This window comes from Myotis yumanensis, unplaced genomic scaffold (genome assembly GCF_028538775.1).
Source record: "Myotis yumanensis isolate MYYU_CA2020_CCGP unplaced genomic scaffold, mMyoYum1.0.hap1 SCAF_1, whole genome shotgun sequence".
NCBI lineage: Eukaryota > Metazoa > Chordata > Mammalia > Chiroptera > Vespertilionidae > Myotis > Myotis yumanensis.
In genome coordinates, this window is record NW_027223752.1 from 51,264,275 (window position 1) to 51,291,022 (window position 26,748).

A 26,748-nucleotide genomic window follows, 5' to 3' on the forward strand; every position below is an offset into this window, starting at 1 on the left:
GCCCACATCCCCAGGGGTCTGCCCACCAGGGAAAGCACCAAAGCCTATACCCCTGGAGACCCAGTGACACAGGGTAGTCCCAGGGAAGGCAAGCAGCGAAGCTGGGAGGACATAACCTTTACTGGGTAGGATAATCTCCTTCAGTCACTTCCTTGTAGAGCAGTGACCTTGGAATAGCCCTTATAATGGAACACAGAGATTAACCTAGACAGGATTAAACTGAACAGAACTAGATTGACAAACGCCCTAACCTTTGGAATAGAATGGATAGGATTAAAATCAACTGGTATAAATACAGATGTAACAGGAGAAATAAACACAGAACCTGGCTGGAGAACCTGGCTAGACTGCTGATCAACTGAACGCTGTCTCTGTGTCATTCCTTCTTCGCTGACTCCGTCCACACCTTTGGGAACCCCTGGACCTGCTGTGGCTGGACCCCAACATCTGGTGCCCAATGTGGGGCATGAACCCACGACCCTGAGATTAAGAGTCTCATGCTCTACCGACGAGAACGGAACGGACGCCATGGCGACCAACATCGAGCAGATTTTTAGGTCTTTCTTGGTCAGTAAATTCCGGGAAATTCAACAAGAGCTTTCCAGTGGAAGGAGTGAAGGCCAGCTCAATGGTGAAACAAATACACCTATTGAAGGAAACCAGGCAGGTGATGCAGCTGCCTCTGCCAGGAGCCTACCAAATGAAGAAATAGTTCAGAAGATAGAGGAAGTACTTTATGGGGTCTTAGATACAGAACTACGCTGTAAGCCAGACTTGAAGGAGGCCTCCAGAAAAAGTAGATGTGTCTCTGTACAAACAGACCCTACGGATGAAGTTCCCACCAAAAAGTCAAAGAAGCATAAAAAGCACAAAAATAAAAAGAAGAAAAGAAGAAAGAAAAGAAAAAAAAGTATAAAAGGCAGCCAGAAGAATCTGAATCAAAGGCAAAATCACATCATGAAGAGAACATGGATTTAGAATCAGATTCCTTTTTGAAGTTTGATTCTGAGCCTTCAGCAATGGCACTGGAGCATCCTGTAAGAGCGTTCGGGCTCTCTCAGACCAGTGAAGCTCCTGCAGTTGTGCTAGAACCTCCTGTAGTCTCAATGGAGGTATCACAGCCCCACACCTTAGAAACTCTGAAGCCAGCTACAAAAACTGCAGAACTGTCACTTGCATCTACATCAGTAATCTCTGTGCAATCAGAACAGTCTGTGGCAGTAACGCTGGAACCACCCATGACAAAGATTCTGGATTCTTTTTCAACAGCACCGGTGTCTACTACAACAGCAGTGCTAAAGTCATCTGAGCCAGTTGTAACAATGTCAATGGAGTATCAGATGAAGTCTGTGCTGAAATCTTTGGAGTGCACATCTCCGGAGCCATCAAAGACCATATTGGAGCCTCCAGTAGCAAAAGTGCCAGAGCCATCAGAAACCCTTATGGTATCATCACAGTCACCTATTGAGGCACACCCTGAGCCAAGCACATCAACAATGGATATTGCAGACTCTTCTGAAACTGAAGACCTAAGATTGCCAGAGCAGCCTGTAGAAGTACCATCGGAGACTGCAGATTCATCCATGACAAGATCACAGGAGTTGCTGGAGCAACCCAAGCCCACAGCATTGGAGCTGCCGGAGTCGTCGGTGGCCTCAGCGATGCAGTTGCCGGGGCCACCTGCTACCTCCATGCCGGAGTTGCAGGGGCCCCCTGTGACTCCAGGGCTGGAGTTACCTGGGCCCTCTGCTACCCCGGTGCCAGAGTTGCCAGGGCCCCCTTCTACCCCAGTGCCTGAGTTGCTAGGGCCCCCTGCGACAGCAGTGTCTGAGTTGCCGGGGCCCTCAGTGATATCAGTGCTTCAGTTGTCACAGGAATTGCCAGGGCTTCCAGCACCATCCATGGGGTTGGAGCCAACACAGGAGGTACCAAAGCCACCTGTGGCAACTGGGGCACTGGAGTTCGCGGGGCAGTCTGGGGCAGCTGGAGCACTAGAGCTTTTGGGCCAGTCTTTGGCAACAAGGGTTCTGGAGTTGCCAGGACAGCCTGGGGCGCCAGAGTTGCCTGCGGCAACTGTGAAGTTGGAGATATCTGTTCAGTCTGGTGATAAGGGAGCTGTCAACAATGACCGTGTCGCAGTCCCTGGAGGTGCCCTCAACAACAGCGCTGGAATCCTATAATATGGTAGCACAGGAGCTGCCTACTACATTAGTGGGGGAGACTTCTATAACAGTAGGAGTGGATTCCTTGATGGCCCAAGAATCCCATATGTTAGCTTCTAACACCGTGGAGACCCATATGTTAGCATCCAACACCATGGACTCCCAAATGCTAGCGTCCAACACCATGGACTCCCAGATGCTCGCAACCTGCTCTATGGATTTTCAGATGTTAGCATCTGGCACTTATGACTCTCAAATGTTAGCTTCCAGCACCATGGGTGCACAGATGCTAGTGTCTGGTACCATGGATGCCCAGATGTTAGCATCTAGTACCCAAGATTCTTCTATTCTGGGTTCAAAATCTCCTGATCCCTACAGGTTAGCTCAGGATCCTTACAGGTTAGCTCAGGATCCCTATAGGTTAGGTCATGACCCTTATAGGCTAGGTCATGATGCCTATAGATTAGGGCAAGACCCTTATAGATTAGGCCATGATCCCTACAGACTGACTCCTGATCCCTATAGGATGTCACCTAAACCTTACAGGATAGCACCCAGGTCCTATAGGGCCATTCCTAGACCATGTAGGTTAGCACCCAGACCCCTGATGTTGGCATCTAGGTGTTCTATGATGATGTCCTATGCTGCAGAACGTTCTATGATATCATCTTATGAACACTCTATGATGTCTAATGAGCAGTCTATGATGTCCTCTATGGCTAAGCGCTCCATGATGTCCCCTATGGCCAAGCACTCCATGATGTCAGCTTAGGAGCGCTCTATGATGACTGACCGATCAATGATGGCTGACCAGTCTATGATGTCATCTTACTCTGCTGCTGACCAGTCTATGATGTCATCTTACTCTGCAGCTGACCTAACTATGATGTCATCTTATACTGCTGATCATTCAATGATGTCTATGGCAGCTGATTCTTACACCGATTCTTATACTGATACATATACAGAGGCATATTTGGTGCCACCCTTGCCTCCTGAAGAGCCACCAATGACACCACCATTGCCTCCTGAGGAGCCACTGGAGGGCACAGCATTACCCACTGAGCAGTCAGCATTAACAGCTGAAAATACTTGGCCTACTGAGGTGCCACCATTACCTCCTGAAGAGTCTGTATCCCTGCCTGAACCTCCTGTGAGTCAAAGTGAGATTTCAGAGCCTTCAGTAGTGCCTGCTGATTATTCAGTGCCAGCATCAGAGCCTTCAATGTTGGCATCAGAGGCTGCCATGACTGTTCCAGAGCCACCACTGGAGCCAGAGTCTGCGGTTATATCAACACCTATAGAGTCTGCTGCAGAAGCAGAGGAGCATGAAGTTCCAGAGAGACCAGGGGCTTATATGGTATCTGAAACTGCCATGATGTCAGCTGAACCAACTATGTCAACATCAGAGCCTTCTATTATGTCAGAGACAGCAGAAACCTTTGATTCCATGAGAGCTCCAGGACATACTGCCTCAGAGGTATCTGTGTCCCTCCTGGAGCCTGCAGTAACTATTCCAGAGCCATCACAGAGCGCTCTAGAGCTGTCAGCCATGGCCATCTCAGAGCTGCCCTCCGTGGCTGTCCCAGAGCCTCTGGCTGTGACTGTCCCTGGGCCACTGGCCATGGCTGTACTGGAGCCATCACCTGAGGCTGTCCCAGAGCCCATGGCCTTGGTTGAGCCAGAGCATGTTACCATTCCTGTGCCAGTTGTTTCTGCCCGGAGCTTGCTGTACCTGTCCTGGAACCAGCATTATGTCCAGTTCAGCCTAACATTATTTCAGAACCACCTGTTGTCCAAGAATCTACAGTGACAGTTGCAGAGCCTGCCGTCACTGTCTCAGAGCAGACTCAAATAACACCGACTGAGATGGCTTTAGAGTCTGCCTCTGTGATGCTGAAGTCTGGTGTTATAACAGGAATGAGTTTTATATCTACTTATCTAGATCTTAGTCCAGAGATTGGTATGCAGGAGGTTCCCATGCACTCAGATGAAGAGCCACATGATGAAGAGCACCTGAGGAATGACTCTTATGAAAGTGAACATGGTACAAATAGAGACCTTGATACAAATAATCATTTAATTGCTAAAGACATGGAACATAGCACAGTGTCCACTGCCAGCACTGGTGCTGTTGGTGAAATTGGTGAAGAGAAAATTTTGGCCACCAATGAGACTAAACAATGCACAGTATTGGATACCTGCCCTAGTGTTAGTGAAGCTGATGTAGGAGGAACGCTATCTTGTGCTGGTCCTCTTGCTGTCAAACCTGATACATTGGGAACTAGTAAGGGTATTGAATTTGCCACAGTATCTGCTCTCAGTTCAGTTAGTAAATATGATGTTGAAGTATCTTTAACTACTCCAGATACTGAACATGACATGGTAATTTCCACTAGCCCCAGTGATGATAGTGAGGCTGACATAGAGGGACCTTTCCCTGCTAAAGACATTCTTCTTGACTTGCCATCTAATAACTTTATTAGCAATGATACAGAAGGACCATTACCTATAAAGGACAGTGACCAGACATTAGCAGTTGCTCTCAGCCCTAAAGAAAGTAGTGAAGATAAAGAGGTACCACTCCCTACTAAAGAGACAGTGTCTGAATCTGCATTCCCTGCCAATATTGAAGATATTAACTAAGCAGATTTAGTGAGACCATTACTTCCTAGGGACATGGAACGTCTTACAAGCCTCAGAGCTGGTATTGAAGGACCTTTACTTGAAAGTGAAGCTGAACGTGACAAATCTGCTGCCAGTCCAGTTGTAATGAGTATACCAGACAGAGCTTCAGAGTCATCTTCAGAGGGAAAAGATGATTATGAAATTTTTGTGAACGTTAAGGACACTCATGAAAAAAGCGAGAAAAATAAGAACCATGAGAAAGGTGAGAAAGAAAAGAAAGGAGACTCTTCATTAAGATCTCGAAGTAAGCGGTCCAAGTCTTCAAAACACAAATCACGCAAACGTACCAGTGAATCTCGTTCTAGAGCAAGAAAGAGATCATCTAAGTCCAAGTCTGGTCACTCTCAAACACGTTCAAGGTCACGTTCAAGACGCAGGAGGAGGAGCAGCAGGTCAAGATCAAAGTCTAGAGGAAGGCGATCTGTATCAAAGGAGAAGCGCAAAAGGTCTCCAAAGCACAGATCCAAGTCCAGGGAAAGAAAAAGAAAAAGATCAAGCTCCAGGGATAATCGGAAAACTGTGAGAGCTCGGAGTCGGAGTCACACTCCCAGTCGTCGAAGAAGATCTAGATCTGTGGGGAGAAGGAGCTTTAGCATTTCCCCGAGCCGAAGGAGCCGCACCCCAAGCCGAAGGAGCCGCACCCCAAGCCGAAGGAGCCGCACCCCAAGACGACGGAGCCGCACTCCTAGCCGAAGGAGCCGCACCCCCAGCCGAAGGAGCCGCACCCCAAGACGACGGAGCCGCACCCCCAGCCGAAGGACCCGCACCCCCAGCCGAAGGAGCCGCACCTCAAGCCGACGGAGCCGCACTCCTAGCCAATGGAAGAGATCAAGGTCGGTTGTAAGACGAAGCTTCAGTATCTCACCAGTCAGGTTAAGGCGATCACGGACACCCTTGCGAAGAAGGTTTAGCAGGTCTCCCCTCCGCCGTAAGCGGTCTCGATCTTCAGAAAGAGGCCCATCGCCTAAACGCCTGACAGATCTGAATAAGGCTCAATTACTTGAAATAGCCAAAGCTAATGCAGCTGCCATGTGTGCTAAGGCTGGCGTTCCTTTACCGCCAAACCTAAAGCCTGCACCTCCACCTAACATAGAAGAGAAAGTTGCTAAAAAGTCAGGAGGAGCTACTATAGAAGAACTAACGGAGAAATGCAAACAGATTGCACAGAGTAAAGAAGATAATGATGTAATAGTGAAAAAGCCTCATGTTTCGGATGAAGAGGAAGAAGAACCTCCTTTTTATCATCATCCCTTTAAACTCAGTGAACCCAAACCCATTTTTTTCAACCTGAATATTGCTGCAGCAAAGCCCATGCCTCCAAAAAGCCAGGCCACGTTAACAAAAGAGTTTCCTAGCCCTAACCGGTTTGGCTCAGTTATAGAGCATCGGCCTGCGGACTGAAAGGTCCCAGGTTCGATTCCGGTCAAGGGTATGTACCTTGGTTGCGGGCACATCCCCAGTAGGAGATGTGTAGGAGGCAGCTGATCGATGTTTCTCTCTCATCGATGTTTCTAACTCTGTATTCCTCTCCCTTCCTCTCTGTAAAAAATCAATAAAATATACTAAAAACAACAACAAAAAAGAGTTTCCTGTGTCATCCGGATCTCAGCACCGAAAAAAAGTGGCAGACAGCGTTTACGGAGAGTGGGTTCCTTTCTCTCTGGCCTCCAGGGCTGCACCTCCCTGGTACTCCCTGGCTTCAAAGGCCCTCGTCCTGGTGGCTTTGTTAGTTGAGCTTCTTCCAGGGAATTTCTGGGTCTAAATGTTTGGGTATTTTTGGAGGGCAGGGCGGGGCCGAGTGTGACCGCCTCTCTCCCACAAGGAAGAACAGCCATTTTCTCTTTGTTAACTCAGCTACAGACTTACATTCATAAACGAGAAAAGGCTTTCTATATTGGACATATTAGAGCTCATTCCTGCCTACCAGGACCCTTAAGCGAAGGAAATTATCAGGCAGATTTACTAACTCACCCAGTAGTTTGTACAGCTCTAGAAGAAGCCCGGTGGTCTCCTGCCATTCACCATCAAAATGCTTCTGCTCTCCGTCTATATTATCGCATATCTAGAGAAGCTGCTCGAAGTATTGTGCGTGACTGCAGCCATTGTCCTACTCCTTTTTCTAGCCCTGCTACTGGAGATAATCCAAGAGGACTCAGACCCTGTGACTTATGGCAGATGAATATTACTCATGTCCCATCTTTTGGCAAACTTTGCTATGTGCATGTTTGTATTGACACCTTTTCTCATGTTATCCTTGCTTCTGCACGTACAGGAGAAGCCTTTAAAGATGTAAGTCAACATTTACTCCAATGTTTTTTCTACCTAGGAATACCAAGGGCACTTAAAACAGACAATGGGCCTGCCTATACCTCTAGAGCTTTTAACAACTTATGCTCTATATTCGGCGTCGCACATACTACAGGAGTACCCTACAATCCTCAAGGCCAAGCAATAGTAGAAAGGGCTCACCAAACTTTAAAAACACAAATTAAAAAATTACAAGAAAATGAGTTTAAATAGTCCTCTCCTCATCATGTTCTACAACATACTCTATTTGTAATTAATATACTAAATGTAGAGTCTGAGGGAAATTCCCTGATGTACAGGCATTGGAACCCTGATCTAACTAAACCTAAAGCCCTCGTCAAATGGAGAGACTTGCTTACAGGAGCCTGGAAGGGATCTGATGTACTTTTAACCCGGGGGAGAGGATATGCTTGTATATTTCCACAGGACGCAGACTCCCCTGAGTGGATTCCAGAATGTCTAGTCCGACCTTATGTATCACCGCCCCCCGTCTCCGCCTCACACTAGCACACCTGGTCAGTGCCCATCCACAGCAGATGTGCAGCCCTGAGCTGGAACCACCTGTCCATTGAAGATCACACGTGCCTCCTTTTTGTCTGTCCTCATGTCCCAGATCTGCCCCACATCTCTCCTTTCCTTTTCTTTTTCTTTTTCTTTTTCTTTTTTTAAATCTGACTACTTGTTTGCTGGTTCTTTGGCCTTTCTCCTTCTCTCCTGATGGACCATTTGATGCAGCCCTTTTCTAGAATCTCCCTACCCTACTGTTCCAGGAAGGGCACCTCCCTTTTCAACCGTGACTGGGGGTGTCTGGTATATGCCCCATACGTGGACTTGTTTTGTGCCAAGAGCCTGACATCCTGGGCTGAGAAAGCCCTGTCCCGGAACTACATGCTGATAGGCCAGTCCTCCTTTGTCCTGTATTGGCCCCTCTTGCCCTTGTGTCAAGAGGGTCCCTCTTCTCACAATCCAATTGCCCACAGCTGTTGCCTGAGTTCTCTGTTCTTGCTGAGGTCATGGTGGCTGGTATCATGGATCTGTCTCTAGCCCAATGGTGTGAGCTGGGCCCTCTCTGGAGAAGAAACCTGGGTTCCCCAAGATATGTGACCACAACTGGGGCCCTGCCAGCAGGCGAGGGGAGCCCAAGGCAGGTGCTGGGCTTGGAGGCCACAGGGGCATAGGCTACCAAGGAGACAGAACTGAACCTCACATCACCCTGCTTGGCCCCGGAGGATGGCTGGTTAGCCAAAGACGGGTAAGATTCCTCAGGGAGGAACAACCTAAGACAGGCACAGTCGCAGAGGGGCCAGAAGGAGAGAACTTGGAGGTCAACAGAGGTGGGGCACAGATCCTCCCCCCGCCCCCAACTATGCAGGGGCTTGAACATTCGCCCCTTCTGAGGGAGGTCTCCTGCCCCCATGGCTGCTTCCCACTTCCCATGCCCAGCTCAGATCGGGACCCAGATAACAGAAAGAGACTTGGCCCGGCTCAGTTCGGGACCCAGGTAAAGACAGAAACTGGCTGACAGCAGCTGCCCTCTCACTGCAACAGGACTTGTTTCCCATTTCTACCTTGGACCACAGGGAAAGGGGCAGCTGAAGGAAAGGGCTGTGTCAGGATGTTGCCTTCTTCCCTTTCCTCTCCCTCTTTTTTCTAAACACTTCCATGCCTTGTAGTTCTTTTGCTTTCTCTTCTTTTTCTCTCTACTACCCTCCATCTCTGCCTCCTCCTCCTTCTTCCCCAGGATCTTCCATATCAGCCGACCCAGAGGGCACAGCTGACTCCTCCCCAGACACTGACACCACCATCAAGCCCGGCCCTGATGGACCATTTGATGCAGCCCTTCAACGCGATGATGCTTCGGGAAGCCCTTCCCCAGTGCCACCGCCCACTAGCCAGATCAACAAGGACAACCAAACCACGGACTTGGGGACAGCTGAAATCCTTGACTGAAGAGGCCACCAACCTTCTACAGGAGCAAGGCTCCATGTGCACTCCATCCACTATGTATATAGCTATGCTCACTATCATTGCTTGCCAGTCTTCTTCCGAGTCTTAAACAACCCAATCCGAGAGGTGGCCGCTGATTTATATGTGCTATCATTTAAAAAAATAAAAATGGGGGAATTTGCCAGAAGGCAGTCCACCCTTGCTGCTTGACACAGTCGCTGCAGGGAAGAAACATCTGCACAGCCCATGTTTCAAGGGACCTGGTGTATATGGCATATGTTTGCTCCCCCTCTTAGCTCTATGTGTTTTAACCAGGCCCACCTCCCCGAGAAAGGTTGTTTCCCCAGGTAGGGATTTTTCCCTGGAGTTAGGAATTAACAGGACTAAGGAAGGGAATGAATCAGTAAGACCCCCTAGTGTTACAGAAATACCATGTACTACTTATGAAGTACTTGGACTAAGACTGTTGGCAATAAATTTGGGACTTGTTGGGCCCACATCCCCAGGGGTCTGTCCACCAGGGAAAGCACCAAAGCCTATACCCCTGGAGACCCAGTGACACAGGGCAGTTCCAGGGAAGGCAAGCAGTGAAGCTGGGAGGACATAACCTTTACTGGGTAGGATAATCTCCTTCAGTCACTTCCTTGTAGAGCAGTGACCTTGGAATAGCCCTTATAATGGAACACAGAGATTAACCTAGACAGGATTAAACTGAACAGAACTAGATTAACAAATGCCCTAACCTTTGGAATAGAATGGATAGGATTAAAATCAACTGGTATAAATACAGATGTAACAGGAGAAATAAACATAGAATCTGGCTGGAGAACCTGGCTAGAGAACCTGGCTAGACTGCTGATCAACTGAACGCTGTCTCTGTGTCATTCCTTCTTCGCCGACTCCGTCCACACCTTTGGGAATCCCTGGACCTGCTGGGGCTGGACCCCAACAAATTAAATAACTTGTAGCAATGTAAAACTATTTGAGACCATCAACAAAATGTTTTGATTAAAGTAATCTGGCCTCAGTCTGCCCCTTTATTAAGTTCCCATGATTCATAGTGACCACTTGGCAGGCCCCTCAGACATGTGACATGTCCTTCCCCAACTATACTCCTCCCACCCTTCTCTCACCTGCCCCAAACTACCCTATCCATAGAATGCTATTATTTGATGAAAAAATGAGACATCAAGATATCATCGTTAGTTTAAAATGTTTTTAGGAGCTAGAATAGTGTGAATTAAATGTATGGACTCTGAAGTAGACTGGCTGAAACTACAGTCCTATCATGAACTAGCTGTGTGGCCTTTAGAAAGTCACAGAACCTTTCTGTATCTTAGTTCCTTATCCATAAAATATGGCTATTGAAACTTCCCAACTGGGCTGATTAAGCAGGATAGTGCACAGGAGGCTTGTGGCATGGTATTGAGTAGCTTATCCATATTTATACCCTGGCTTATTGTATAATTAGTACTATCTTTACTCTGATCATGCTCCTCCTCATTGTTATGATGAACAGGTCAGCATTTACAATCAAACTGAGAAATCCTGGCAGAACCTCTCCCCACCTCTGGTCAGAGGGTTTAAGAAGGTGCCTGGAGCAGAGATTCTGGGTGTACCACCTTGGTGAAGGACAAGCTCTACAGCTAATTCTAAGGGTCAGGTGACTGCATTGGTGGCTCCTTGAAATAGCAGCAAATGACACATTCCACTCCCCGAAGGCAGGATTTAGACAAGATAACCCTTGGTGCCCTGGCTGGTGTTTCTCCATGGTTAGAATGTTGGCCCATGCACCGAAGGGTGGAAAGTTTGATTCCCAGTCAAGGGCACAAACCTGGGTTGCAGGTTCCATCTGGGCGAGTGCAGGAGGCAACCAATCAATGTATCTGACATCAATGTTTCCCTCTCTCTTTCTCTCTCTCTCTGCTCCTCTTCCTCCCTCATTCCCTCCTTCCCTTCTACTCTTGTACTCTCTCTAAAAATCAATGGAAAAAATACCTTCCAGTGAGAATTAACATAATTATTTCTATCTATCTATCTATCTATCTATCTATCCATATAACCCTTGAAGAGGAGGCCAGGAGTATGGTAGAATCTAGGCTCCAGGTGCTGAACCAAGGCCTGGCCCAAGGATGCAGAATAAAGCAAGTTCTACCTTGATTCTTGGTCTCACTTCTGTCCCCTTATGCTCTGTCTCCTCTCCTGTATCCCTCAGAGGCCCAGTGCCAGCAGGTTGAAGAAGGTCTCCTGACTGATGAGGAAGAGGGTGAGGAAATATTTTTAGGAGGTAGAATAGTGTGAATTAAATGCATAGACTCTGAAGTCAGGCCTGGGCTGACACTATAAACTCATAAACTATTTCAGGCTGAAATCTCCTTTTCTGTGTGTTCCCTTCCCAGGGAAATGTGCACATTGCCTCTGTTAGTTGATCCTTATGCCTCCTTGTTGTAAGGACCTTTGTAATTAAGATGGGTCCACCTTGATAATCTAGGATACTCTCCCATCACAAAATCTCTAATCATATCTGCAAACTCCCTTTTACCATGTAAGGTAACATAATTCCTGGAATGAGGACATGAACATCTTTGGGGGACCATTCTTCAGCCTACCACAGAGGGGCAATGCTTAACCCAAAATAATATGTGACTAACGGTGGAATTTCAGGCCGTCATCTAGAGGATGTTGATACACAAAGGACATTTCTATTTTGGAGCAGAACGACTGTGGCGTCGGCCTTACCCAGGGGTCAGGGTCTCAGGCAAGGCTGGAAGCTCCCTAGGCTCAAGCTGACACAGCTGGCTCTGATCCTGTCTCCCCTCCGCTAGGAGCCTCTACGGCTCTTGCTTCAACTTGAGTCCGTCTCCTGTAGCTGACAACATTCTCCCGGCACCAGAAGAAGGGCCAGCTGCCCGGCTGCCAGAGCCTCCCCTCAGCCCTGACCCTTCCACTCTGCCGATGGTGGAGGGGGGGCAGGGTGTACCCTCAGGTCACAGTTGGCCTCCCAAGATCAAGTGGAGAAGCCAGGAGCTTCCTCTTCCCGGACCCTTCCCCATCTCAGGCCCCTTCCTTCTCCCCTGCCTCCCAGTCCTCCCAAGTCTGACCTCTACCTCCCTGTCCTGTCTTTTCTGGTGATTAGAGAATTCTTTTGTGGGCCCCTGCGGGAGCACTGTTTGCCTTTTAAGAGGATTTAGGGAGAGGGCTTAACTCAGGAACCGCATGGCTGATAAATGATGGGGTTTTAGGCCTAGGAAAAGCTGGCGAAGGGAAGGCGTGGCCCTCCAGCTCTTCCTCTCATCTGACCATCCACGCTGTCTCCAGGTAAGACTCGCCCCCAGGCAGTGTTTGGGGAGCTCGGAAAGCCTTTTCTAGTGAGCGGTGGGGAAAGCTTCCAGAGCCCTTCCTCCGCACAGGCACCTCCTGTGTTCGCCTCTCCTCACCCTCACATCCTAAGGGCCAGGGCTTTGTTCCCAGATATGCTTTGTTCCTCAGGGTCAGAGGAACACTTTAACAACCAGGACTCTTCAGAAACTAGCTAACTCTCTCTCATCTCTCTCTCCTGCCCTCTCCCTTACACACACACACACACACACACACACACACACACACACACTGTCCTCAAGGGGACAGGCATTCTCTGGAGGAGTTTGGGAGCGTTCATGCCTTCATGTTGGAGACAAGTGCGACCCCGAGTGGGGCAAGAACTGATTGCTTGGCTCTACTCAAAGTCACGGCCCATTCAACCACCAAATCCTTTATTAAGTTGCTACCGTGCGCCCAGGCCTGCACTGGTCCCTCTGTGTAGTAGATGCTGTGCCTGTGTTCCAGGTGCCACAGCCCAGCTGATGAGCCAAAACTACCTCTGAAGAAGCATTCACTTCCTCATTCTTCCGCCCAGCAAGCCTTTATTGCATCCCAGTTGGGCCCAGGAGTGGGCAAGGCGGGAAGAAGAATGAGAAGTGGCCTGTCCTGGGGTGGAGGTTCCCAGTGCGAGGCTGGGCAGCTGGCTGGGAGCAGGGCAGTGCCTGTGCTGGTGATGATGGCCGTGAAGGAGGACAGCAGGCTTCGGCCCAACGAGGGCCTGTGGAGGTGGCGCTTTGCTAGCTTCCCCGCTGGCTCCACTCCCAGGACAGCGGTGGGGCACTGTCCCCACCCCACCTCCCCCTCCTGGCGGGTGGCCTGCCTCCTGCCCACTCTCCTCCTGAACCTGTCCTTATAAGGCCACTCACTCAGGGGACGTGTGTTCCATGTCCTCTGGGAGGTTGCCCACACAGCGTCATCTGCTGTTTTATTGCTCAAGATTTTTAACCTATGATTTTATTTTATTTTTTTTTTGTCATTAAGAAAATGTTTACAGGCTTAGCAGCGACATTAACAGGGTGCCAGTTTAAGATGGAAGGACGGAAGCCAGGGGCTGGGGACCCAGGGTCCCAAGGCATGGCTGCGTCACAGAGTCTGAAAACCCTCAGCAGCCGCACAATTCCATGAACCTCAGCAGGCCCGGAGCTGGGCCAGGAGGGGACGGAGGGGGGAGGCCCTCAGGACCCTGCCATGGGGTCGACAGTTCATAAGCCATAAATTCTGGCGAAGTGAAGGAGGCCTCCGGGCAGACAGGAGACTCCACACTACAGGAGCCTGAGCCAGGCTGAGAGATCAGCCTGGGCTGCCACAAGCATCTTCTAGGAGGGGCCACACTGAGCTGGGCCTTGCAGGGTGGGCAGGAGTTCTTTGCATGGAGAAGTAGAGGAAGGACATCCAGACTGCAGTCGCTCAGGCACGAGACAACCTGGGACAAGAGCGAGGATGGGGAGCTCCTCAGTGTGCGGGGAGGTGGAGTCTGGACCTTGAGCGTTTGGACTTGACACTGTAGCCAGGGAGGAACGGATTGAACACAGAGGCAACAAAAGGGAGACTGTGTTGGTCACTGCTATTTTCTCCCTCCCCCCGCCCCCCCCACTTAGGGGCTATTTCTCCTTATTCTTAAGTGACACCTGGTGAACGTGGAGGAATTACCTTCCTTGCCATCGTGGGCCATCTCAGTGTGTTGTCAGTCAAAGTGCCCTGTCTCCCCGTGGCCAGGGGTGGGCACATGTCACCCACGCAGGGCCAGGCCGACTCTGACATGTGCCCTGGGATCTCGAGTGCACTCACTCTGGCTGCGGCCTCACGGGGACTGTGCACAGTTCCTGCTGCTGCGGACCTTGTAGCTGCTGGGCTCCTGTCCTTTCCTGGCCAGTGCACTCACCTTCCCAGGTGCCTGCAGCTCCGAAGTCCTTCCAGTAGAATCCTGTTCTTAACTTTGCTGACAACCAAAGCCCCCTGATGGATGCAGCGAGAGGATGCGAGTTAAGGCAGCCCCCAAATGGGGCAAAGAGTGCGTCCTGTCACCCCTGGAACCTAGAGAAAGGCCTAAGATGGCAAAGCAGGATGAGGCACGTTGACTGTCAGGAGGCTGGAAGTCCTGGTTCTCACTGAGGGGTGTTATCTCATCAAGGAATTGTCACGTGGGCCTGTAACTGCCAAGGGGCGGCTTCCTTCATTCCATTGGGAAGCCCTGGGGTGGGCGGGGGGGGGGGGGGGGGGGGGGGGGGGGCAGGGATTGCACCTGGTTTGTCTCTCTGCATTCCCTTCCCCCAGCTTGTGGTTAGAGGAGGTGCTCAGAAGTGTTTGCTGAATGAAGAGGAACAAAGGGAGGGGAGGGAGGCAGGAGAAGCAACCCATGAAAGTAAGCCCTCTGAGGGGTGGCCCACACGGAAAGGCTTCCAAAGAGGTCTCACCGAATTGCCAAGTGAAGGATTCGCCAGAAAGTATTAAGGGAAGCTCTGGGTACTTGGATGACACTCTCCGTGGGGTGATTTCAGGGGACAAAGGCAGCCTAGTCCCTCAGAGCCTGGAGGGACCACACTGCTGGGACTGGAGTGAGCAAGAGGTCCTGGCAGCTGCAGGGAAGGCCCTGGAGTTAATCTGCACAAGGCCCCCCAGTGCCCCAGGGAAGGGACAGTGTTCTCAGTCCATGTGTGAGGTGTGATGTGCTCCTTTGGGGAGCATGTGGCCCCTTTGATGGCAACAGGGCTGGGCAGAGACAAGCGTGGGTCACCATCCCTGAGCGGGCCAGAAGCAGTGACCGCTCTCTGTGGTGGGCCAGGCTGAGCTCTGAGAAGAGGGCTGGGTGCTGCAGGTCAAGGAAGCCACTACCCCTGTCTCCGTGATGAGGAGCTTTGCTCTGTGCACCCCAACCCCAGGTCATGGGGGGAATGTGGCCAAGGGGATGGCTTAGTGGCAATCAGAGCTATTTTCAGGGTTCAAGATAGGTCACTGTTTCTAAAGCTAAGAGAAGCATTTTGAGCTCCCCGGGGGTGCAGGGCCTTCATTTATAGGGGCTGGGCCTTCTCAGTATCTGGTGAAAGGACTCACATGCCTACCCCTGAGCCTTACCTGCCCTATATCCCCAAGACAGTGCAGGCTCAAGAAATTAAATTCTGGAGTCGATGCCTACCAGGAGGAATAGGGGGAGAGGAAGGGAGAGGGAGAGAGATCAAAACATCAATGATGAAAGAGAATCATTGATCGGCTGCCTCCTGCATGCCTCCTACTGGGGAACAAGCCCACAACTGGGCATGTGCCCTGACCAGGAATCTAACAGTGACCTCCTGGTCTCAACCACTGAGCCACACCAGCCAGGCAGTAGGAGATAATTTTAAGGCCAAAGCCGCTCTTTGGGGCTCCCAATCATGTAGTCATTAATTGCCTTCTCCATCTGAAGCCAGAACAATTGCTACTGCCAAGTTTAGCCACTGTCTTCCCCTGAGAGTAGAGGGCTTTCTGGTTTATTGACATTGCTGTGAGCTGGGCACCATCCTAAGCTCGTTCTGTGCGCTCTCTCTCTCTCTCTCTCTCGCTTTGACCGCCCTCACTGACAGATGCCACCTGATGTTAGCAGTGACCAAAGGTCACATGATTAGGAGTGCTAGAGCTGGTTTGGAATCCAGAAAGTCTGAGCTAGAAGCTGGAGCATCTTAGCTTCCCTATCCAAGGGCCTGCACACAGTCCCCTCACCTGACCACACAGCAAATGTGTGCATCAGATGGGGGCTACTGTCTTCAATGAAAGGTGCAAAGTTGGGCACAGAGAGGTAAGGCAGCTAGCCCCAAATCACCCAGCAAATGGGTGGCGGGGCTGGGCCTGGAGTGAGGGTATCCAGGGCTCCTTCTGAGCACCCAGCAGGACGTCTGCTTAAACCTGGTAAAGGCCAGGTCTGGCCAGAGAACCAGGCCCTACCGAGAGGTGGGGCCTGCAGACCTGCCTGGTCTCCCACTTGGGAAGGGGCAGCAGAAGCTGTGCATCCTGGAGCGCATGCATCTGGTTCTGTTTCCATTCCTAGCCACTCCTCCGAGAGCTTCTAAAGGTCACTCTGTTCCCCTCACATTCAAGTGGCTTGGGAGGCAAGTCCCTAGCTTCCGGTCACTGAGGCACCACCCCTTCTGGTAAGACATTCCTCTGGTTTCCCATCACTGTACAATCAGGCCAAGGCCCTGAAATGTTGCAGTATTCTTTGCTGTGCCCAAACGAACCACTCAGTGGCAGATGCCCAGAGAGACCAGGGCCAGAGGGGACAGGGCATGTACTTTGGCAGGAAGAAGAAAGCATCTTAAATTGGGAGAAGTGAGGAAAGAAACTATCTACAAAGAGTGGAAGGCTACTGTATGGAGAGTGGGAGGCTAGTGACAGTGGGCTCTCACTTCTACACCTGGGGACTGAGCGGCTGTACAGAAAGGGCCACCTGGCAGGAGCTGTGACCCTGGTGGGTGGAGGAAGAAGATGGGTGCAAGGAAGCTCTGCAGGAAGGGATCCAGGAACAAAGTCCCTTGGCCTCCCCTCCTCCCCATCCCCACCTTCTGCTAGAGTCCCCCATTTGGAGCCAAAATCAGAAGAACAACCCATTGATATAACTCAAAAGGGCAGCCTCCTGGGGTGTGGAGCATGAGAAGGGGAGAGTGAGCCTGGAGGGGCAGACAGGAGCCGTGCGGCACAGGGCAGGGGCTTGGTATTGGTAACCATCTTCCGCAGTTACCACCTCAAACACTTGCTGTGGCTCCCCACCTCCCACAAAGTAAGGCCCAAGTTCTCAGCCTGCCATTGAAGGCTCTTCACACTCAGGCTCCAACCTCCCTCCCCATCCGAGAGCTACGGTGCTTCACACAGCAACTCTGCCTGGGTATGTCGATCCCACCATCACCATTTTACATAGAGACCGAGTTTGCCTGAGATGACACAGCTGTCCAGTGATGGAGCTGGCAGGTGCCCTGCCAGCAAAGCCGACGCCTACCCGTCCTGCCATCCTGAGTGATGAGTACATCGACAGCAGAACCACAGGCAGCTCATCCAACCCGAGCCTGCTTCACAGAAAGGGTCTCAATAAAGGGGTGGAGAGAAGGAGTAAAAAGGAGGAGAAAGGACTGCGAAAGATGAGCATAACATATGCTGAGGTAGGTTCTCATCTTACTCTCATAACTGTCAGAGCCAGGGTTTGACTAAAAAACCAGCTGGTTGCCTGGCAGGCAGAGCTAGCTTCTGCAGAGTGGTGCCTGCAAGATTCTCAGTCCCTTGTATCCACCCCAACCCAATGCTACGTCCCTCTCAGAGCACCTGAAATTCCCTCTGCCAATCACGACTTAGAGTTAGGCACATCTATAGAAGGCCCCTGGTAGAATGAAAACGTTACTGGAAAGAGAAGCGTACTGGGCTGATGGCATCAGGCCACCCTTACAGTTGTCGAAATTGTGTGTGTGTGTGTGTGCGTGTGTGCGTGTGTGTGTGCGTGTGTGTGTGTGTGTGTGTGTGTGTGTGTTGAAGGGCCCAGGTGCCCAAATACTACATTAGAGATCAACTTCTTTGTCTCCACCTGCTGAATGAAAGCGGAATGCTCAAAGAGTGGGACCAAGAGGAGTAAGACTCACTGGAAAAAATAAGGATGGACGTCTGGAATCAGGGCGTAGGCCTGATGGGTCATTTGGGGGACCCTCCCTCACGGTGTCCTGGAGGCAGCACGGTGTAGTGAGAAGAGGATTCTAGAGACGTGGGTTTGGGCTCGGGGTGGTCCACCTGACTTCCTTCTCCTCCCTGTAAAAACAGAGGGGTTGGATGAGATGCTTACATCCTGTTCCAAGACCCCGTGGCCCCATAAAAGGCTCTTTACCTTTTGTTAGCAGCTGAGAGACGCCAGAGTGGGGCTCCCTCTGTCCACGCTTCCCCACTTCCGCTGGACGGAATCATGATGGCTGCAGGGGCACTGCCGGGGTGAATCCTAGGAGACCCCTCCATTGGGGTCCCATATCCTGTGCCCACGACTGGCCTGCTCCAAGGTGGCCTGTCTACCCACAGCTGTGTCTCCCACCAGCACAGTTAATTTGCTGCTGTTCCTGGGAAGTGACAGCAACTTAAAGCAAAGTAATTAAGATGAAAAAGAGGCCCAGCTGCTTGGGGCCAAAGGAAAATAAACAGACCAGCCCTGTGTGTATTCCACCGCCAAGAGCAGCAATTCTTCACAGAGTGATTACCACTTCCAACTCCATTCTCCGCCCTCCACTGAAGGCAGAGAAGTGACCCACCAGCTGCTGCTGTTCCCAGATCCCACTCTTCCCACAGTGTACCTGACGGCCCAGCACCGCCTCATGAAGGTCTCCCAAATTATCTGCCCTCCTACCTCTGCAGAAATGAAATCTACCAGTCTGGGTTTTTCCTTTGATTGATTGATCAATTCATTCATTCTTCTGACATCCATTGAGTGCCATTCTTTCATTAAATATTTATTGAGCCCCTACTATGTTCTAGTCACAGTTCTGGGTCCTGGCTGATACAGCAATGAACAGACAGACAAAAATCTGTGCCCTCATCAAGTTCCGTTTTAGTAGGAGGAACAGACACTAAACAAGTAAAAATATAGCATGGTAGACAATGCTAGATGCTGTGGAGGAAAGTGAAGCAATAAAGGGGAGTATGGAATGTAGAGAAAGAAGAGGTAGATTTTAAACTGGGATGGTCACGAAAGGCCTCAGAATGAAAGTGACATCTAAGCAAAGGCCTGTAGGAAGCGGGGAGTGAGCCAGGCAGCCAAGTGAGGGAGGTGTGCCTGGCAGAGGGACACCGTGCAAAGGCCCTGAGGTGTGCCCTGTGTTCAGTGAGGCTGGGGGGGGGGGGGGGGGCGGGGAGGGTAAGAGAAGTCAGAGAGGAAATGGACTTTGGCTTTCACTCATGTGAGCAGAGGGGCAACAGGCCTGGCTGGCATTTCATTCTGGCTGCCATGTGAGCAGACTGAAGGGAGTCAAGCAGGGAAGCAGCCCCTGGGTGAAGTGTGAGAAGGTCTGGCTTCTCCTTCTGCCTCTGTGACCAGGCTATATAAGCAGAACAGGATAATTAAAAAAAAATTTTTTTTTAATTGCTTAAAGTATTACAAAGAGTATTACATATGTCCTTTTTTTCCCCACCCTTGACAATCCCCCAGCCTCCCCTACCCCCCAGTGTCTTATGTCCATTGGTTATGCTTATATGCATGCATACAAATCCTTCGGTTGATCTCTTACCCCCTGCCTCCTGCCCCCCAACCCTCCCCGGCCTTCCCGCTGTAGTTCGACAGTCTGATCGAGGCAGCTCTGCCTCTGTATCTATTTTTGTTCAAAAGTTTATTATGGTCTTTGTTATCCATAAATGGATGAGATCATGCGGTATTTTTCCTTCATTGACTGGCTTATTTCACTTAGCATAATGCTCTCCAGTTCCAACCATGCTGTTGCAAATGGTAAGAGTTCCTTCTTTTTTAGAGCAGCATAGTATTCCATCGTGTAGATGTGCCACAGTTTTCTAATCCATTCATCTACTGATGGGCACTTAGGCTGTTTCCAGATCTTAGCTATGGTGAATTGTGCTGCTATGAACATAGGGATGCATAGATCCTTTCTGATTGGTGTTTCTGGTTTCTTCGGATATATTCCTAGAAGTGGGATCACAGGGTCAAATGGGAGTTCCATTTTTAGTTTTTTGAGGAAACTCCATACTGTCTTCCAGAGTGGCTGCACCAGTCTGCATTCCCACCAGCAGTGCACGAGTGTTCCTTTTTCTCCACATCCTCTCCAGCACTTGTCGTTTGTTGATTTGTTGATGATAGCCATTCTGACAGGTGTGAGATGGTACCTCATTGTTGTTTTGATTTGCATCTCTCGGATGATTAGTGACTTTGAGCATGTTTTCATATGTCTCTTGGCTTTCTGAATGTCCTCTTTTGAAAGGTGTCTATTTAGGTCCTTTGCCCATTTTTTGATTGGATTGTGTATCTTCCTTTTGTTGAGTTGTATGAGTTCCCTATAAATGTAGGAGATTAAACCCTTATCAGTGATAATATTGGCAAATATAGAACAGGATAATTTCCAGGGAGAGGAAAGCTTGGGGTGCAGGACATCCAGACACTAACTCTCAGGGTCAAGGAGAGTGTATGTGGACAACTGGAGAGAGCTCCAGGGAGTCAGGCTGCAGGGCTGACATGGAGGTTCAGGAAAATGCTTCTTGCTGTATTGTGCGCGTGCGTGTGCGCGTGCCACATATAAATCTCTCTGGAATGACAGATTTCTCACAGTGGGCCTCTGGGCTGGGACAGAGAGATTTCCTTACCTGCAAACCAGGCACGGTTACAATCCTTGCCAAGCATGTTGGGTTGTGGGAGGAACAACGGAGTCTGACCTTTGAGGCCAGAGAAGACGATGGGCTGAGTTATGAAAACTTCCGAGGGAGTATCTGTGAAAGTGCAAACACCCCCAGGGCCTCAACCAGTCATTAACACTCTTGGGAAGTGGGCCAGTAGTCTCCTAGCTAGATCCTAAGGCAGAAGAACCCAGGACAGTTAATTTTCCTATTGGAAGAGGAGGAAAAGGGCTGGGTCCAGGAAAATAGATGAACTACAAGAAGTAGAGGTGCTGAGAGAAGGTAATGGAGGGGAGTGCTAAGGAGACAGGCAGAAACACCCTGTCCATCTTAGAATGTCAGCCAAGCAAGGAGGCAACAACAGAAAATAAGCATGTGGTCCTGGGTTCAGAGCTGGGCTCCCCTACTTCCTAGTTGTGCCTCTTTCAATCTCATAACCTTTCGGTGTTTTGGGTTATTTTTCTTCCTTCTTCTTTAAGAAGGTAGTAGGAGTGTTGCTGAGATGTCTATCACTTAAAATTCTTACAAAGCTTAAATAAGTCCACTGTGGGAAAGCTGTAAACATTGCATTATTACTATGCACAAAAGACATCCCAGAGAGGGCTGCTCCGGATCAAGGAACAACCAAGTCTCAGGAGCCAGCAGGCCCCATCTGGGCTGGTCCATGCAACCAGCTGCAAAAGCTGACCAACACAAAGCTCTGTGGATTGAGAGCAAATGAGCTGATAGATCTTGAGATTGCAAGTCTCAGGATGGTCAGCCTCCGACTGAGCAGAGATCACTATGTTGCTAAGTAGGCAAAAGGAGGACTGCGTGTCCTTTCAATGTCTTTCTGGGCAGAATTGGAGAGCTAAGAGTTACGCAATTCTCTAGGGGAATATACCTTTGTTTTTATAGTTTATTACTGATCGGTGTCCTGATTTTGAGAACTTACATGCTACTATGTGATTTCATGTACAAATAGATATATGCATGTATGTGAAGATGCAAAGGATTTTAGTCCAGTTGAGAACCACAAAATTTATGGTTTTATTGCCCTGTAAGACATTAATCAGCTTCATTTCTTACCTTCGCAAACTTATTTCAGTATGTCTTTCCCAACTAAATATACAAATCTCTGTATTTCAAATGCTCCTTTGATAAACCAGCTTTACAATTCCTCTGGTTCCCTTACGAGAGTTAAATAAATCTTGGATAAAAGTTATGCTTTGACAAAACCCCAAAATGAGGACTCTGCCATACTTTGGCATGGGCCAGTGGCTTTGGGCCAGGCAACCTGCCTCTGAGCCTCACATATCTCTTCTGCCACAGGGAGAAGGCACCCACTCCAAGACTGAGGTAGGGCTGCAGTGGGAAGAGGGACATGAAAGGACTTCACACATCATTCATAGGATGCAAAAGTCAGGATTCATTGTTGTGACTCATCACATTAGGCTACTCCAGGGCTAGAAGGTCCCAGGCTTCTGAGGGCTGCATTCTCCAAGGCTTGGGACAGATCAGGGGAAAGGTAGGTAGGGCAGCTCCAATACTAGACTCCATGTCCAGGAGGTGCCACGCTGATGCTGCATTCTCCACTTGTGATGAGGCCAGGATTTTCCATGGGCCTCGGGTCCTGGAGGATGGAGACCTTTCAGGACCACGCAGAGAAGTCTACCCAGGGGCATGGAAAGGATGGAGGACTGGAGTGGGAATCTGACCAGGAGCCAGGGTGGGGTACTCTAAAGGAGGGACAAGAGTCTTCATCTAACACCGGGTCCCTAACTAGTGGCCTCTATAGCCTGTCAGGACCTCATCATATTATTTTGTAGGTAGGAAAGTGCCCAGCTCAACTGACAGCACTATGGGATCTCTACCCTTGCTATCCGCATACTTGTGTGGCTGCACACACACGTGCAAACACACACACACAGAGAATGATGTCAGTCAGGGGTCCAGTAAGCAATGTAGGCAGCTAAGGTCAGTAACAGCCAACCCTGCACAGAGGAAGTGAGCACAGAGCCGACAGAAAGAGAAGAAGAGGAAAGGCATTCCAAGCCCAGGGAACAGCAGGAGCAGAGGCTGGAAGACAGAATTAACCTGTAGAATGTGGGGGAAGGTTAAGATGAGGCCATCAGACCTGCCAGGATTGGCTCATACATTGAGTGACCTGTAATCATGGAAGTTAATAACCCACTGCCCCTGTGGTGGCGGTAAAAAGGGAGTGGACAAGGGCTTCCAACTGGGGTCTCCCCTGCAGGGTCACACCCCATAAGGGGTGTGAGAACCCCTTTTTTCCTTATAGGTCTCACTCCAGGCTCAGTTCAGTTACTGTCTCTATAAGCCAGCCCAGCCTTGCCCCCTCCTGGACTGCCTCCATCCGTAGCTGCTCTGCCTTAAAGCCTGGGCTCACAGAGACTCTTCCCATTTGCTTAAGCCTTCTCCCCATCTCTCCTCTCCTGAGCTCTCCTTGTCTCCACCAGATGAACCTCCCCTTTCATCAGCTAATTATCCTGCATATCTTCCTCATAGAGTTAGTATACCCTCCTTCCTGGAGTTAGGTCCTTTTCCGCTCCCCATTTTCCTTTGCCCTGATTTCCTCGGTACTTTGTTTTATATATATTGTGTATGGGGGTGGGGGGGGGGGTGGTGGTAGAAGGCGTTTGTTTTGTTTTTGCACATTGCCTTCAACCCTTTGTGGACCAAGACAAGTACGTGTAAGCCTTTTGTTGTCCTGTAAATGTTCTGTTAAGATGAGTTGTTCTGGATGAAATTCTAAGCTTTGTGGACCCCCCGCCCCCCGTCGGGCAACTACAGATTACATTAGGGCAAGCACTATGCAGGGCCCACAGTAGTTGCCTAATTCTTGCCTAGTGATTGGCAGTTTAACCCACTCCTAACCATGCTCAATTACTGGCCCATTCACCTACAAGCCTAGATGATAGAAATCCCACCCCCCTACCCTTTCCACTGACATTGTGACCTCCAGCTCTCAGAAAAGCTCAAATAATTTGAGGGCTCAAACCCCAGCATTGCTCCCTGAGTTTCTTGGACATGTTCACACCACCAAAAGACATGAGATTCAGACATAGCAACCAGAGAGAGTTAAGTTCCCTACCAAACTAAGGCCAGCCTCGTAGACTCAGCCATAGCTCAGGGAAGACTCAGGAGGTCGTCCCCTCCTAAAGCCCGGCCCAGGAGTCACAGTTCAGGCGTTGTCAAGGCCACAGGCCCCGGAGCACCATGAGGCAGCCTCAGGAGAAAGGTTTGCAAAGAGCCGGGCCGTGGGAAGCCCGCCTTTTCCCTGAGCAGCCGCCAGGTGCTGCCCTCGATGGCATAGAGCAGCGTGAACATGCGGTTGACAGTATAGACGGTGTCGCCGCGTACTACCGCCGTAAAGAGGGCTCCCTTGCTGTTGACAAACTGGCCGGGCAGCGCCGTCCACTGGCCCGTGGCCAGGTTGAGGCAGTCGATGGCGCAGTGCAGGAAGTCATCCGACGGTCCGTTGCGCACCACGTAGAGGCTGTCCCGGTGGGCCACCATGAAGTGGCCGTAGCTCTGCGGGCGCTGCAGGTCGGCCACCGGCAGCCACGCGTCGGTCCGCACGGTGTACTCCACAACAGCCGTGGTGTCCGCCGGCCGCCACAGACACACGAAGAGGCGACCGCGCGCCTGGGCGCAGGGCACGCCGGCAGCCGGCTGCGGCAGGTCTGCCACGAAGCTCCAGCGGCCCGTGGCCGGGTCGTAGCGCTCCACGGAGCTCATGGCCGTCCTCTGGAACTCGCCCCCGATGGCGTAGAGGCGGCCATCGAAGCCGGCCAGCGCGGTGTCGTAGCGCGGCTGGTGCGGGCTGGGGAACTCGCACCACGTGCCGCCGTCGGGGTCGTAGCAGAAGCCCAGTTCCACCACCTCCTTACTGGCGCCCCGCACGCCCCCCACGATGTAGAGCTTGTTGCCCAGCGTGGCCACCCCCGCCAGCAGCGTGCTGGCCTCCAGGGGCAGCGCGGCGAGCGTGCGCCACGCGTTCTCCTCCTCGTCCAAGTAACACACCGTGCGCGACTCGTCCTCCAGGAAGCCGGGCGCGGGCGTGTGCGTGCTCACGGCCACGTAGCTGCTGGGCCGCAGCGCCGCCACGTAGGCGCGGGCCTCGGGCAGCGCCAGCTCGGCCGCCAGCTCGCGCGCGCCGTCGCGGATGAAGAGCGCGGCGCCGTGGAACACGTCCCGCAGGCCGAAGGCGGCGGCCGCGTCGCACAGCAGCGCGCAGTTGTCGGACGTGAGGCTGTGCTCCAGGAAGCGCGCCAGCGCCGGCGCCTGCAGGAAGGCGGCGCACTCCACGGCCTGCAGCAGGTCGTCGGCGGCCTCCAGCGCCGGCCGCTCGCCGCGCAGCACCCGCAGCGTGGTGCGGAAGCCGCCGGGGCTCAGCGCGCCCAGGCGCACCTCGGCCGCGCGCGCCTCCCGCATGCCCGAGCGGAAGAGGCCGCGGAAGAAGCCGCAGTGCTCCACCAGCAGGGCCCGGTCGGCCTGGAAGAGCTGGCCGCCCACCCACACCTGCACCGGGACCTGCGGACTTGGAAGCATGGCGAGCCGGAGGGCGGGGGGCTGCCGCGGGGGGCCTGGATGCAGCGGCCACGGACTCCGGGGCTTCCCCCTAGCAGCGGAAAAACACTTCCCCGGGATATAAATATATCCCTGGCTAAAGATAGTCTGGCTCATGTGATGTGGTGGCTGGCAGGTTGTAGGGCCCTGGGCCCAGAGGGCATCAGAGACCTGCACGGTCACCCAGTCCCGCCCGAGAATGATAATAGTGACCATATACCGAGCACCGACCCACATGCTGGGCACCGTGAGGGGTGCTTACAGAGATATCCCACTTAACCCGCACTAACCCAGCGGCATGCTCTTCTGTAGGCACGTACCCTCACTCTCCGACCCTCTGTTTCCTCAAAATGGGGCTAATAACACCTCTTTCGTGGTGCAGGTAGCCGCTGCTTTTTAAAAGTTTGCTTTATGCCACTTGGCTTTCTTGAAAGACTCACATCACTCTCTGTTTTCACTAAAAGAATATCTGAAAAGCAAACATAGCGTTCACTGTTTTGTCACCAGTCCTTGTAGGAGCAGCTTGTACCCGGAGCAGCAGTGAGAGTGGCCCCTCCAAGCTCCTTCCCTGGGAATGACACTCAGCATCTCAATAGCAAACCGCCATAACTCTGAACTGTGTCTGTGAGCATCTCTGCTTTATCCATTTGTTTTCTGCATCCATTAGCAAGATAATTGCTTCTTCGCTTTTAGGCTATTTCGATTTACAAAAGGTTTTGTAGGAACGCTCTACTTTCGGATAATTGGAGCAATATCTGTAGTGTTCAGAATAAGGTTCAGAGACTATTACGTGACTTGTTCAGGGTCATTCAACTGGGAAGAAGCAAGGACAGGATTAATACCTAGCCCACACCATCGGCTGGTGGACACGGGGAGTACCTGGGCACTGGAGGGAAGAGGCAGAGGTGGGACAAATAGAGTGAGCCAGGCTGGGGTCTGGAGCAAAGGGCTAACTTGGTCTGGGCCCTGACTCTGGCTTGGTCCAATCTCATTTTGAGCTTGGATTTTCTTCTCTGTAAAAATGGGAGGGTAGCACGTATCCAAAAAGCCCCTGAATGTGGAAGTACTTCCTGACTTGGGATGAGAATGGGAAGCTGATGTCTATTCCCACTTGCCAGGATTCCTCCACTTCTGTGTCTTTAAACCTTAGGAAAAGGAAAGCGGGGCTGCTGATAGTATATCTCTGGGTGAGAAGAAGAAGGGCTTCTTGAAATAATAACAGTTAACGCTTAAATTGCACTGTCAGACACTTTTGTAAGCACTTTAATTCCTATAATTATTGTAACAATCCTATGAGTAAATGCTATTATTTTCCCTCATTTAATAGGTATTATCTACTTACTAGAAGCCCGGTGCACGAAATTCGTGCATGGAGGGGTGGTCC

At 51.0% G+C, this 26,748-nt stretch overlaps 2 protein-coding genes across 2 annotated transcripts; one reads left to right on the plus strand and one right to left on the minus strand.

The window, feature by feature from the left end:
- The first annotated feature begins 516 nt into the window (after positions 1 to 516).
- On the plus strand, positions 517 to 2,180 carry LOC139001995 (protein SON-like). The gene is given in 2 exon segments (XM_070403483.1): positions 517 to 883; positions 886 to 2,180. Coding segments are annotated over 2 exon segments (1,650 nt in total). The 5' UTR covers positions 517 to 528.
- Positions 2,181 to 21,797: 19,617 nt separating this feature from the next.
- KBTBD13 (kelch repeat and BTB domain containing 13) lies at positions 21,798 to 25,346 on the minus strand. The gene has a single exon (XM_070404163.1). The coding sequence runs from the start codon at positions 25,344 to 25,346 to the stop codon at positions 23,970 to 23,972; it is 1,377 nt and encodes a 458-aa protein (XP_070260264.1). The 3' UTR covers positions 21,798 to 23,969.
- Positions 25,347 to 26,748: the final 1,402 nt, after the last annotated feature.

Bases quoted from the DNA above. Each gene is read 5' to 3' on its own strand.
- KBTBD13 (XM_070404163.1), bottom strand. From the start codon at position 25,346: ATGCTTCCAAGTCCGCAGGTCCCGGTGCAGGTGTGGGTGGGCGGCCAG.